Raw genomic sequence first — 13,806 nt, forward strand, 5'->3', positions numbered from 1 at the left:
ACTGAAGTCTCCAGGTAATTCCACTCAGCTCTGAACACAACACTGTTAAAATAGCAGCATATGTTTTCAATGCTTCATTAAGCCCAGGGACCAAATTAAACTGAAAAGTGTTTAAATTCTCTGACAAAAGTAGTGAAAACTAAAACTCGCCACAACTATCAATCAAACAGAGGCTTGACAAGACAAACCCTGAAAAACAACACTTGACTCTTACTTTAGCCTGAGCTTGCTGCAACTCCTGCTCCAGTTTATCTCTGTCCATCTTCAGCATCTTGTTGGTTTCTTGGAGAGCACCGATACTCTCAATCTTCTTCAGCTGCTCCTCCTGCTGGGCCAGAGTCTTTGCTGTGACCTGAAGAAGAGGGGATGGCAAACAAACAGACGGACGCATTATAATAAACAGTATTCACTCGTGCAAGTTTTGCTCTTTTTAGCGTTATTATTTTTTCTGGGTTGTAGTTTGCTGCTGAAGACAGGTACAGATTCTCTATTGTCCCACAGCCAAATAATGGCTTCACAGTTCACTAGAAATGTGTCTAACGATCATCAAAAAGTTTCAGTACACAAGGTGTGAAAATAGAATGAAAAAGTCAAGTCTCAAATTCCTTTTGTTACTTAATCCCTCCATCCTCTCAGTTCCTACCTGCATCTTCTCCCTCTCAGCGTTCACAGCTTCCTGCAGATCCTTCAGTTCCCTGTCTTGGTGCTCCACTCGCTGTTTGTAGCGGAGAGCTTCTCCCTCAGACGCCTCACATCGAGCCATAGCGATCTCCTTCTCTCTCCGCACAAACCTACGACATGCACACACACATTTTAAACTCAGTTGTCATGAGTTCCCGTTGAAAAGCTGAAATGGACACAAAGGAACTCCAAACCCTGCTAACAAGCGTTAATGCAAACACACAGCCAGTGTTTTAGTATTTACCTGAGTATTTCTAGTATCTGTTCAGTGGTCTTTCCTTCCTCACTGAATGACAGATCAAGCTGGTGCTGCTGCTGCTGTTGTTGACGACTCTTTGTGGCCATTTCATCCATCTGCTGGTGCAGGAGAGTGTTCTGCTTCCCCAGTTCCTCACTGCGACGACTCTGACTGGACAAATCATCCTGGAGGAGAGTCAAAGTATAGGCCGATCAGAAACACAATCTTCTAATTCATGTCAACTTTTACATTCATTTAACTCACTAGAAAGAATTTTAAGAACAGAATTAATATAGAAAGAGAACTTTTAAATGGAAAATCTGGCAGTGCTGTAAAATCTGTATAAAGCTATTTGAAAGGAGTCTGAGATGGTTTAGTCCTTTTACCTTCAGCCGTCTCTCCATTGTGTTCCAGGCAGCACTTTTCTCCAGCATGAGGGAGGTGGTCTTGTTCAGTTGCTCCTCCAGTTCTCTCTTCCTAGCTGCTTCCTGTTGGGATCTTTTCTTCAGCTCCTGCAGGGCCTCCACATCAGCAGCGTGCAGCATTAGCTCCCGCTCGTACTTAGCCTGAGCCTCTCCAGCTAGCTTAGTCTGAGAGGAGGACGGAGGGGAAACAGTGGATGTGGCAGTGAGTGAATGAGGGTCAAAGTGAGGAAAAATAACATACGATGAAACAAAGTGGGTCGAGATCTTGGGGCTTTCTATCTGTAAAAAGCCCACACCGGTTATACATTCAACTGTGATGCTCTGAATGTAGATGATTCAGTCTGTTAGGGACTAAGAATATTAAGAAGCATGAGAGTGCGAGTGTGTGTGTATTGATGAACCTGCAGCAGGCTGTCCTGTATGGCCTTCTGCTCCAGTGTAACAGCAGCAGCAGCTCTCTCCAGCGCCTCCTGCTGCTCTGCTTGGCTGGCCTTCAGATTGCGCTGCAGCTCACACACCTGGACAAGACAGGAGAGAAACCATAAACACCCAGAGGAATACAACATACCTAAGTGTATACAGTCCACAAACAGACATACAGTTTTTTTTGGCTAATGCATAATGTCTCTGGAAAGTTGTGGTATGCGATTATTTTACAAACAAAACACAGGATGCAAAGAAGCCTTCAGCGACAGACGTTCATTTGTACAGCTGTGTGTTAAAAGGCCTACTTGTTTCTCCACTGCGTCCACAGCCTTCCTCCTCTCTTCTTGCTCTTGCTGCTTATTTTTCTCAACCTCCAAGATCCTCTTCTCCAACTGCTTCTGCACCTCCTCTGACTCCTTCAGTCGGATCTCCAGAGGGGAGCGGGCCTGAGGGAGGACACCGAGATGAGGGGTTAGTATGTGTGTGTGGATAGATGTATATAGATGTCATGCAGAGGGCAGAAGATGGAATAGAAGAACAAATTTAATGTTAAATGCACATGAGCTGTACCTCTTTCTCTTTCTTCAGACTGTCTTCCAGAGTCAGTACCACAGCTCTGTACTGCTCTACAGTAGCATTAGCACTCTTAAGCTGCTCTGCTAGTTCACTGTTCTGTTCCTCAGCAGTACGCAGGAGACCTTTCACCTCTGCCACTTCCTGCTCTGATTGGCTGGGCTGCTGGGAGGCTGGTGGTGCTGGAGAACGTACTGTTGCTGTACAGAGATGATGGAAACAGTTGAACAAGAGCACTTGCAGTCACAGTATCAGCATTACTGATGAACAATCATTTTTCACATGTAGATCATCTTTGTGCAGAGACGTTATGCTGCGAAATGTGTGCCGATCAGTGTTGCCAGTCAACACTGCAGGACTGCTGTTTACCTCTAAGTGGTGCTCTGAGGCCTGGCGCTCTGGTTGCTGGGGTGGTGGTGTTGCTGGAGGAGGTGACAGCCTCAGAGGATGAAGCAGAAGCCAGTTGGGTTCTCAGCGAGGCCACCTGCTGTTCAGAACCACGCAACAACTCCCTGGTCTTCTGCTGCAAGGTGTTCTGGGTCTCCAGCTGTTTCTTGGCTTCTAACAATTGAGCCTACAAAGGAGGCGGGAGGCAACAAAGGGATGGAGGAGTGCTGATTACGATTACTGAAACTAACTGCAAGGTCCATTGGGTTGGTTCAATACAGTCATGCAGGCCAATACTGACTCCATATCTAAAATCATACATGTTGTATCCAACGACACTTATTTAAGTAAATGAATATACTCTACATACGTCCATAGTGCGTCCAAGGGCGTGCCTCTGTGCTACTTCCTGCTCCAGTCTGGTCTTCATTGAAGCCAGCTCTGCCTCCAGATGCTCTATCTTGTTGTTCAGTCGCTGGCGAGTGTCTGTCTCTGTACGCTCCATAGTCAACTAGTCCGACATTAGAGAGGAGACAAATTAAAGACAATTTAAGACAGAGGAGACACATTTCACCTTTGATTAGGGATGTCCTGATCAGGCTTTTGTGGCCACGATCATGTCAGAGGCCGTTGTAGCAGGTGAAACAAACATAGTAGCGTACAGTAGCTACAGTAACAGCTTTTGATCAGGTTTCCGATCCTTATATGTTACAATATGCCTGAATTAGTCCTGATATCGACCCTTAAGTCCAGCTCAGGACATCTCTATCTTTGATTGTGAGAAATTTAGATATGGTTTGACTGATTTATTTGAATGGTGAAGTTACTAGTTCTGATCAAAAATAGCAAGGTTGTGACACTTCATCGGGGTGCAAAATTAACTTTTTTGTCCACCACCCAAACGGCTAGTGAATGTTACATTTTTACCAGCCAATCAATAGATTACCATTGTTTTTTTTGGCTGGTGAGAGAAGCAGATTTACCAGTCACTTGCATATTTTACCAGCATTTGACTGGTGGCTGGTGCTAATCTTGTGCCCTGCACTTCATGCAAGTGAATGTTACTCACTTTGACTACAAAAATCGAGGATTTTATCATGTAACTGCATTTCAGTAGGACACTTCAGATCACATTTTAGCTTAATGAAAGGAATAAGGAAAAAAACGAGATGTTTCAATGGTTGAACTGAGAATAAAAACACTGCTGTATGATAATGTACCTGTATTGACTTAAAGTTGGTGAGAAGCAGGTTCTGGTTACGTTGCTCAGCCAGCATGGCTTCTTTATCTCGACTGAGTCGACTCTCTGCTTGTCTTAATATATCTCTTTCTTTAGTCAAGTTCTCCACGCGCACCTGCAGACACAGAGAGAAACATTTAGAAATGAGGTATATAATATAGGTTTTTATATATATGAGGTGGTGGGTCGCCACTAAAAGAGATATGTGCAAACAGATTCCAGAAGTACCACAAGCTATGTAGTGAAACTATTTTGCCTTGCATATTGTAGGCAATATTCAAAGTATTCATACATTTATACAGTAAAATTGTCAATGTGTACCCGTGTCTCACAGTATACATGCCCCCTGCTATCTGCTCATCTATCCTGAGCTCCCTTCTCTTACTCCTCACCTCTTCCAGTGCCAGTTTTTCACTAGCTTGTCGCAGGTCTTGGCTCATTGTATGGATGATGTGCTCGTGTCGTTGGGCCGTTGCGGCCATTTTTTGGTTCCTGTCCTGTAGTGCAGAGATCTCTCTACGGTAGGCTGTTACAGTCTCCTGGAGCATCTCATACCTGACATTATCAGAGACACACAGAACAAACAATGGACACACTAGCAGACATGTGATCTCAAGAGTAAAAAGACCACAGCAGAAAGTCCAAACTTTCTGATCTGTCACAAGACCATTTTGTTATTTTTTACCACACCTCTTGTTGCTGAACTCCAGTTGAGAGGTCAGCTTGGCGTGGCTGGAGCGGAGCTCTGTCAGCTGCCTCTGCAGCCTGTCGTTTGTGTCGTTCAACATTCTGTCGTTCTCTGCCTTCTCCTTCTTATACAGAGTGAAGGCATCGTTCAGCTGGAAATGGCACAGATACACATCCACTCAGAACAGGCACTGAATTTGAAGATATCGTTCCCTCATATTAAGCGTGTGTGCAGATGTTTGTATGTACCTGTTTTAAAGCAGCTTTAGTCTGAGCGGTCTGTGCAGATTCAGCAGCAGCAGCTCTCTGAGGAGTAGAGCGAGTAGCTGGGACTGAGGGCCGAACTTGTGCCGGCTGGGAGGAAGAATCTGGACCTGTAGACACACGTGAAAAACTTTACCTCATTATTTAAAAGGCCAGTACCATTCCTATTTAAAAAAAAGTTCACCTTAAAAGCCCATATATGAATTGATTATATATATATATATATATATATATATATATATATATATATATATATATATATATATATATATATATATATATATATATATATATATATATATATATATATATATATATATATATGACAGAAGGTGTTTGTATTTATTTGTCACCGTCATGACAGAAGGTGTTTGTATTTATTTGTCACCTTGAGGAGGCAGGTTGAAGCCGGTGCTCTGAGTCAGCAGAGCCTTGAACATGTCTCTCTGTCTGGCGTTGGAGTCAGCCAGCTGTTTCTGCTGGTTCCTGTGCTCTCTCAGCTGCTCCACCTCCTTCTGAAGTTTATCCACACTGGCCTCCAACTCCGATACACTGAGAGAAGGCAGAGAGACAGTCTGAACCACAGTTTGAACCAATAACCCTGAAATATTTCACAGAATGAGTGAAATCCTGCTAGGGGGCGCTAAAGGAAGATTCAGATGATCATCAAGGTTATAAGAATTAATCTTCTGGACACCATGAATGTCTGAACCAATTTTCACTGCAATCAATTCAATAGTTGTCAAGATATTTCACTGAAATGGGGGCATTAGAGGAAACGTCAGGGAAACACCAAAGTCAGCAGGATTCATCCTCCGAGAACCATGAATGTCTGTATTTCATCATCAATCGCACTATTTAGTTAAAAGTATTATTCACATAACATCACATCAACTCTTTATTTTCCATTTTTAACAGTAACGGTACATATTGTAGAGAGTATGTGGGTTATTGCTTTGACTCTCTCACACTCTCTATGACTCTTTTCTTTAAAGTCCTTGGAGATATTACAGATGGACCTCTTACTGATAGTAATTTGCGATTTAATATCAAATTATTGCAAATAGTCCAAAAGAGCCACTTTCTTACCGTGCTGATGTGACTTGGCTCTGCCGTCTGTCGTTCTCCTCCTCCACCTCCCTCAGCCTTCCCAGCAGGCTTTGGTTCTGCCTCTGGAGCTCCTCCACGCTGCGGAAGGACAGCTGACGTGAGCTGATGACCTCAGTGGTGCTGGAAATGTCAGCAGAGCTGCCATCGTCCTTAGTCACCTGATTACCTCTGGCTTCCTCCAGCTCCACCAATAGTGCACACACCTGGAAAAGGGACAACATTTTAAAAAAAAAACGGTGTTTGCATTTTAATGATCAGATTGCATTTAGGTTTCTTTGAAAGTATGTATTGCTTGGCTTGTGTGTGTGTGTGTGTGTATGTGTACCTGCGTAGATGTATCCTCCAGCTGTCTCTCTGTCCTCAGCTTGTCTCTCTCCAGGGTATCACAGCGCTGCTTGGTCTCCTCTTTCTCTTTCTGCAAACTGTAGATCTCCTAATGACAAAAAAGTAAAGTTTTACATCAGAAAATATGTTATTATTTGGCATCAAAAAGTGACGTCATGTGTTATTTGACAGAATACTGAAACGTAAACTTCACAAACACAAAGAAAACAGGAGTATGTCTCAGACCGTTCGAGCCTGTTCCAGTTTGTTGCAGAGAGAAGCCATGGATCTCTGCATGCTCTCGTACTCCTCTCTCTGACGTTTGAGGACAGGCGCTTTGGACTCCACCTCCTGCACGATCTCATCCAGCACTCTGCTGACTCTCCTGGTCTCCTGCTTCTCCAGCTGCAGCTGAGTCTGACACTCTGCATACGCGTTATACATCTAAACACAGAGGCAGGAGAAGAATTGTGTTGTTATAAAAAAGGACATCTACAGGTTGCAGAGAAACATTTCACACTTTTATCCCCATAACTACAAACTGCATATATCTATACATTATTGCTGATTATATTCAGAAGACTGTTTACTGCATTAGCACGTTACAATTCACAACAAACTGATTTTCAGAACTTATAAAAAGTAGTGGAAACCAGTGGCTTTCTTGAATGTGTCTAAAAACTTGTTATATGTCAATTATAATCAGTGAGTTATTGATTAAATCAGATTCTTGGTACATTTAAGTTATTGGAAATAGTGTCTAATTTTCATAGTTATTTAATGTTTATTTGTACAGGGACAAGTATAAGCCAAAAAATAATGCAAAATATCCATTAATTTGGAAATTAGTAGTGTTTGGGAGCCTCTGTATATATAAGATTATCAGCCAATATATTGATATCTATCCCTAATATCAGCATTGGCCTCAAAAATCAAGTATCAGTTGGGCCCTAGTTTTGATAGGACCTTTAATAGGTTTTACCCAATATTTTGACTTTGACATGCAATAACATGATGTGTATTGATATCAGAAAAATGTGCACTGGTCCCATTAAACTCACATCAAAGAACTTCATGCCAGGTTTGACGATGGCAGCGATGGCAGCTGCTGATGGACACATGGAGTCCAGCTGCTCCTCAGTCAGAGATGGCACACCTGCAGCAAAACACACATGTAAATAAAGCTGGTCGGGGCGTATACAGACATACTCGCAAAACACACTTACATCTACCAGAATAATGCACACTCTTTGTGCGTGTGTGTGTGTGTGTGTGTGTGTGTGTGTGCTCTCACAGCATTGTTTGCCAGAAGCCTTCATTGCAGAGTTTTCCAGCTCTTTCTCCATTTTCTTGATCTTCTCTCTAAGCTCTGCCTCAGTCCGCTTTTTGAGTTCTTCTCCTTCTGACACCTTCTTCTCCAGCACTTTGTTGGCTGCAAAGACATCGAGGTGACATTAATTAAAAACAGATCATCCGTAATATTTAGTGGCATTTTTGTGATGCACCCCGGGGTTTTTGCTTTTCAGATTTTTAGTGGCAAAGAAGTTTAGAAATTCTGTTTCAAACTGGAAAGTGCACAAAACAAAACAAATTTTATGACATGGGTGTAACTTTCCCAGAAGACAAATACAGACTGGAGTCATACCTTCCCCGGTGTTTTTAACCAGCTTGCTGAGCTCTTCCACTGCTCTGCTCAGTTCTTGGTTCTTAGTCTCCATGTCTGCTGCTGCCCCCTGCAGGGAGAACAAAGACATCAAACACTGATTACATGCAAAAAATATAACATGACTGTGAAGATAAGGTAGATATCAATGAAGGCCAGTGTCATTTCTATCAGTCTGTTGTGTTTAATCAGAATTCAGATGATAAATACCAGGTGTAGAGGTTATGTCTCACATTCAAATTCTTCTTTAAGTTTTGTTACTTTTAAGTTTTTAAGCCAAACATTTATTCCAGGTGTTCTGCAGCGTTTCTCACCTTGTAGAGTGAAGACAACTTGACATGAGCGTTGAGCTCGTTGCGGTATTTCTCCTCCATGGCAGCCCGCTCGTCATTAGCCTGGAGAGACATACAGCCCATATCAACAATGATAACACTACATACTGTATGTATACACACCTGCATGTCTTTTAAGGTGACACAGCCTGACTGATTTTTGTCCTGTACATATCAAGTTAAATAAATATTACTCTTTGTACCAAAAAATGAATAAAATAAAATAGAATCCAAAAGTACAAAGTCCATTTTTATATCACCTGTTGAGGTGTCCCTGAGGCTTAGAAAAAGATTTTTCCAAAGTCTGTAAGGCTCCGATCAGTCTGGGGTGGCTTTTTGTAATTGTTTTCAATGAGAGTGAAGCTTTTTGGTCTCTGCATGTTGCTGAGAGCCTCACGTTTTTGCAGGAGCATCCTGAACACCTCGAGTTGAAAAAACTTGAAACAACTCAGAGCGGAAAAGTGTCATTAGCGTTTTTTCCCCATTGTCTAATCGGTTGAATTGAGAGGCCAGGTGATGTGGTAGTTGCCTAGCAACAATAAAGAAAAAAAGACGATGCAAGCTGCACTTTTTTTTTTTTTTTTTTTTTTTAAATTGAAGGCTTCAATAAAAAAAAAGGCAGTGGGGTGCACCTCGCATTTTGCATCCTGTAAAAAGTGCTCTGCCTGCTCGGGGCCTAAGATCACATTTTAAACTATCACAACAGTCGCTGCTTTGAGGAGCTGAGGGTCCCAAAGTGGAGTGAGGACTCTCAGCTATCTACAACTATCATATAGCAGACATACACTGAATAAGAAACAAATACCTAAATCTTAAACCTTGTCTGTCCATGATATTCTCAGCTGTTGACACTGGTGTGTTTCCATTACCTGTTTGAGTTTGTTGTTGAGGTCTTCGGCTCTTTTACTCTGGCTTTCACTGGTTTCCTTCAGAGAGGTGAGCTGACTTTCCAGTCTGTTCACCTGTTGAAGAAAAGATATCAGCAATGTTGATAGGATGACATGTCTACTGATCTATTTATTTTTGCACAGACATTTCAATAAAACCTGACAACACATGGTAGAAAGAAGAGATGAAATAAGTCAACTTGTCCTCTTGTCTCACATCATGTGTCAGACTGGCTGTGAGAAATAACACTTGTCTTTGGTGAGACAACTTATGAAATGTACCTGGTAGGAGTAGTTCAAAGATTACATCCCTGTGACTTCTCAATTCTCACAAAGGTTTTGAAAGAAGAAAAGGATAAATAGATAAATAAAACTATTTAAGAATGTTTTAAACCTTCAAAGAATGAATAAAAAACTCCCCATCAAACTGTATCTGATCAGTTTTCAGCTGGCAGGCTTTGTTTTAATGGAGGAGAACAGCACACATATAAAGATACCAGTGATATATGTTACATAATGTGCTCTTGTGTGTGTAGTTTGTGTGTTACCTGCTCCTTGCTGCTCTTCAGGCTACCCTGTAGCTCCAGTATCTCTTTGCCTTTTTCTCTGTTGGTGTTCAGCAGTTCGTCAGTCTTGGTCTTCAGTTCTGCAGATAACCACTCGATTTTCTTCTCCAGCAACTCTTTCTCCTGCTCCATACGCTTCTCCCGGTGCTGCAACATGCAAATCCAGGACGTACAGTCTTAGTTTAGTTAAGTTAAATATCAAGGATAACAATAAAATCATTGTGGTTCTTAATGTAAAGACAGCATTGAAGCTAGGTGACATCATACTACAATTAAATGCATACAATAAATGTGACATGGATCATCAATAATATAATCACTCCATATCAAACATAAAGAAAAAAATCTAATAAGAATTATATACTAATTTACTGAGATGATGATCTTAAACTGGCTCTAGTCTGGTGAGCTTCTGAGTTCTCCAAACCTGCAGTGGTTTAAACCCAACACAGCTCTGAATGTCCTGAGAGATCTGTAATTTATCTAGAAGTGCTTTTCTCCGACCTCCCAACCATGAACAGTGTGAGCGATCAAAGCAACTCAAATCCAGAGAACTGGCCAGCAGTCTCAAACTTTCTTGCTCATTCAAATTTGCTTTTTAAACCAAGACCTTGGTTGCTGTTTACTTTCCTAAAAGTCTTTAATGTCATGCTCTCTCTACCCAAAGTACTGCCTGACAAACATGCAAGATAAATCTGACCATCTAATACAATGCTGGATGAATATTTCAAATAAAATGAATATCGTTTGCTGAAGAGACAACTGATTACAATATCCTACAGCACAAGATGAGGTTTTCAGATGCCTTTTCCTGTCCAAATGACCATCCGAAACCCCAAAATATTCAATCATTATTCAGGCATTTTTGCTTGAACAGTCATTTAAACAATTACCAAAACAGCTGCCCATTCACTTTCTTTAGATCCACTTATTGGTTTACTGACTTATTGTTACAGCTCTGGACTTGTAGATGACATTTAATCTCTAAGATCTGGTTCTAATAGAATCACAGCTGATGAATTGTGACCAGTGACTCTGTGTTTAGAGGATATAATTGTCAACAGTACAAAACCACTTTCCGGCATGCACTCAGTTTCACCACTGTTTTGTTTTGTAAGCAGACACTAATTAAACTGTCCTGCCTCATCTGGTCAAGCACACTAGAATTAAACTGTCTCTCAATGCCTTATGATTTCCTTTTATTTAAAGACCTAAATTGAAAATGTTATTTCTGGTGGAGAAACATATTGGACTTTGTATTTTTAAAAGAATGTGGGTGGTTTCAAAGTGACTTCCACACAGTCCAGCCTCTATTTGCCATTGAAAGAACTGCACATGAAAGCAGTTCCACATTGGTTTCAACATTGAGCTGTAGTTGTTTCCACGTAACGTACTGTGTACCTGTACAGAAGTCTCCGTTGACTGGATATCATCCAGTTTTAACAGCAGCTCCGTCTTGACCTTGTTGGTCTCTGTCAGCTTCTCGTTCAGACGCTTCACATCCTCTGCAAACACACAATTCATCAACGTAAACCTGACAATCTGAAAAACTGTTTACATATTACCAAACGCCTGAAGAGACATGCAACATCAACATAATACATATGCAGATTTGTGCCTACAGACAGTGGACATGTTTCTGTATGAAACCGTGATATCTTACCAGTCAGGTTCTCCACCTCATGCGTTCTCTTCTCCAGCAGCCTCGCCAGCTCTCGCTTCTCTGCCTCAATCTCATACTTGGACTTAGTCTGCTGCGCACACACACACACAGATTACATACTTAAACTATACTACTACCCAGAGTTTTTAGAAAAACTGAAACTCTAAATAAACTGCTCACTAGACTTCACTGGCTTCACTGTTAACAGCCCTGTAGTGTCATTTGTCAGAGCTATATGCACAGTTCCACAGGCCCATGAAGTATTCACCAGCATAAAGCTACATCTACATGTGTAGATGTGTTTACCTGCTGTGGTGGTTTATCTTCAGACGTGTCTCCCTCTATTCCCTTCAGAGTGCTCAGCTCTTCATCTGCATAGAGAGAAAAAACAGACATTTACACGAGGCCAAGTAGTTTGTTGACTAATGTTTAGAGATCCATGTGCTTTAAGGCAAATCCTATCATTCTCTATGTGTTAAAAGTCATAAGACACTGGATTGGAAATGAAATTCTACTCTCAGCTACGATGCTCTTTTCACCCAAATTGGGTTAACACTGAAGGAATTGTATCCTCTGAAATCTGAAACACGATGTGTTTTCATATGTATTGTCTTTTTCATTGATCTTTCTGAAACTCTTAAACATGTTGTGGGGTATTCTGTCCATATTTTAAGCTAAATAGGTCTTGCCATTCAGTTAACAGTGTGCTTCTTGACGCTGCAGTTGTTGAACATATATAGAACAAATGCTGAACTATTAATCTAGTTCTGTGTTAATATAGACAACATGCCGTACATAGCAGAATGGGTGTTTTCATCATTTAAGCAAACATAACAAATGATGATGTTCATTGTAAATTAAGTCCATGAGGTGGCAACTGTCCTGAAGCACAGATTCAACAATACCCAAAGGTTAGATGTGTGTAAATACTGTGTGTGTGGAAACTCACTGAGTTTTTTGTTTTCCTCCTTGAATGTCTGCAGGTCTCTGGTGGTGGACAGGAACTGTTCCTGACTCTCCACCAGTCTCTTCTCAATGTCAAAGTACTGCTGCTCTGTAGGGGCAGAGAACATTCAACAGGAATACATGAGTACACAACGCACATGTCATACAACAGGTGTATAATTAATTACTACATAACACAGACAAACGTAGTTTTACAGAATTTTTTCCTTGCTGTGTTGAAAGACTACAGTTAGAAACAGCAACAGGTTTTATTAGCAGTAGCTACTCACTTCTATAAATTGGCATGACCGTGTGCAAAAGGACATGCACCTTGTTTAATGTGCGTCACTGATAAATATTTAATACATTCCATCATCCCAGAGGTAACTGCAGGTTTTGAACATTAATGACAATCATAATGTTGAAAAGTTGACAATTCTCACTGGAAGTGTGGTGTGATTTATAGTGTAGATGAATTTAGGTGAAGCAATGTTTTCTTTCATTCAGAATTCATAGACGTCATGCCAAACTTTACTTGAATTTCTGATAATTTTATGTTTCCTAGCTTTATAGCAATAATATAAACAGAACACAGACCTTTACGATACATTTAACAAATATTTGAGACTTGTTCTTCATTTCGGCATTAATTTAACACACCACAAAGCAATTCCTTAAATAAAGTTGTCATGTTTAAAAACTGTTGGTATCACTCTCTTCCGCCACAGTTAGCCTGAACGTAACATCGTAGCTAACAGGTTAGGGTTAGGGTTAGGACTTATGAACCTCGTACACCAGTGATTTCTTTGCCGAATTGACCAGAGGACAGTTTCTTAGTAAACTGTTGCGTTTCTATTACAGATTACATACTAACTGAGTTATTTGGGCTTAGTGTAGCTACCTACCGCTGTCTGCTTTGTACCGCTCGTGCTGCGTCCGCAGCGCCTCGTTAGCGCCCTGCAGCTCCGTTACAAACTTCTCCAGCTTGTTTTGGGCGCCTTTCGGGAGTTTGTTCAACTCCGTCCGCTCCAGAGCTTGCAGCAGGACGGCCGCCATCTCCAACTACCACCCCCGAAAAATAACAGTAAATGGACGCCAAACTCAGAGTAAAATAGTGTACTGATTCTGTATGCTGTTCACAAAACCGCTGAGAACTAACCAAGAAAGTGTCAAGCGTCACTCGTACAACAGCAGGATGTCCACTGCAAACTTTCAAAATAAAGCCCTAATTGACGCTCAAGTTTAAAGATCTTAGACATGTTTTAAGATGTTTTAAGATGTATATGAATACTCTGCTTTGATTAATAATGTGTGCCGGGTGTGTTTTTTCCACAGAAAAACGTTAATTATCTTGTAAAAATGCACGCACACATCATTCTACACAATGAAGCTCAA

At 41.2% G+C, this 13,806-nt stretch overlaps 1 protein-coding gene across 5 annotated transcripts in view; it reads right to left on the reverse strand.

Moving 5' to 3' along the window:
- Positions 1-13,593, reverse strand: part of LOC122993447 (nucleoprotein TPR-like) — a 27,627-nt gene extending 14,034 nt beyond the window's left edge. For 4 of the 5 annotated variants that reach the window (XM_044367605.1, XM_044367603.1, XM_044367606.1 and 1 more), the window contains exons 1-28: positions 13,317-13,593; positions 12,416-12,520; positions 11,773-11,837; positions 11,467-11,557; positions 11,205-11,308; positions 9,786-9,950; positions 9,220-9,312; positions 8,333-8,413; positions 8,001-8,088; positions 7,650-7,787; positions 7,417-7,511; positions 6,602-6,799; positions 6,357-6,464; positions 6,011-6,234; positions 5,310-5,473; positions 4,907-5,031; positions 4,661-4,809; positions 4,363-4,525; positions 3,951-4,085; positions 3,101-3,241; positions 2,713-2,917; positions 2,341-2,543; positions 2,076-2,216; positions 1,746-1,862; positions 1,306-1,509; positions 926-1,104; positions 644-791; positions 215-352 (exon numbers count right to left, since the gene is read on the reverse strand). In XM_044367605.1, coding sequence (XP_044223540.1) covers positions 215-352; positions 644-791; positions 926-1,104; positions 1,306-1,509; positions 1,746-1,862; positions 2,076-2,216; positions 2,341-2,543; positions 2,713-2,917; positions 3,101-3,241; positions 3,951-4,085; positions 4,363-4,525; positions 4,661-4,809; positions 4,907-5,031; positions 5,310-5,473; positions 6,011-6,234; positions 6,357-6,464; positions 6,602-6,799; positions 7,417-7,511; positions 7,650-7,787; positions 8,001-8,088; positions 8,333-8,413; positions 9,220-9,312; positions 9,786-9,950; positions 11,205-11,308; positions 11,467-11,557; positions 11,773-11,837; positions 12,416-12,520; positions 13,317-13,467 — 3,918 coding nt within the window. In that variant the 5' untranslated portion in view covers positions 13,468-13,593. The remainder of the gene's footprint in view (positions 1-214; positions 353-643; positions 792-925; positions 1,105-1,305; positions 1,510-1,745; positions 1,863-2,075; positions 2,217-2,340; positions 2,544-2,712; positions 2,918-3,100; positions 3,242-3,950; positions 4,086-4,362; positions 4,526-4,660; positions 4,810-4,906; positions 5,032-5,309; positions 5,474-6,010; positions 6,235-6,356; positions 6,465-6,601; positions 6,800-7,416; positions 7,512-7,649; positions 7,788-8,000; positions 8,089-8,332; positions 8,414-9,219; positions 9,313-9,785; positions 9,951-11,204; positions 11,309-11,466; positions 11,558-11,772; positions 11,838-12,415; positions 12,521-13,316) is intronic. The other variant, XM_044367604.1, reaches the window with a different exon arrangement.
- Positions 13,594-13,806: the final 213 nt, after the last annotated feature.

This window comes from Thunnus albacares, chromosome 12 (genome assembly GCF_914725855.1).
Source record: "Thunnus albacares chromosome 12, fThuAlb1.1, whole genome shotgun sequence".
Taxonomy (NCBI): domain Eukaryota; kingdom Metazoa; phylum Chordata; class Actinopteri; order Scombriformes; family Scombridae; genus Thunnus; species Thunnus albacares.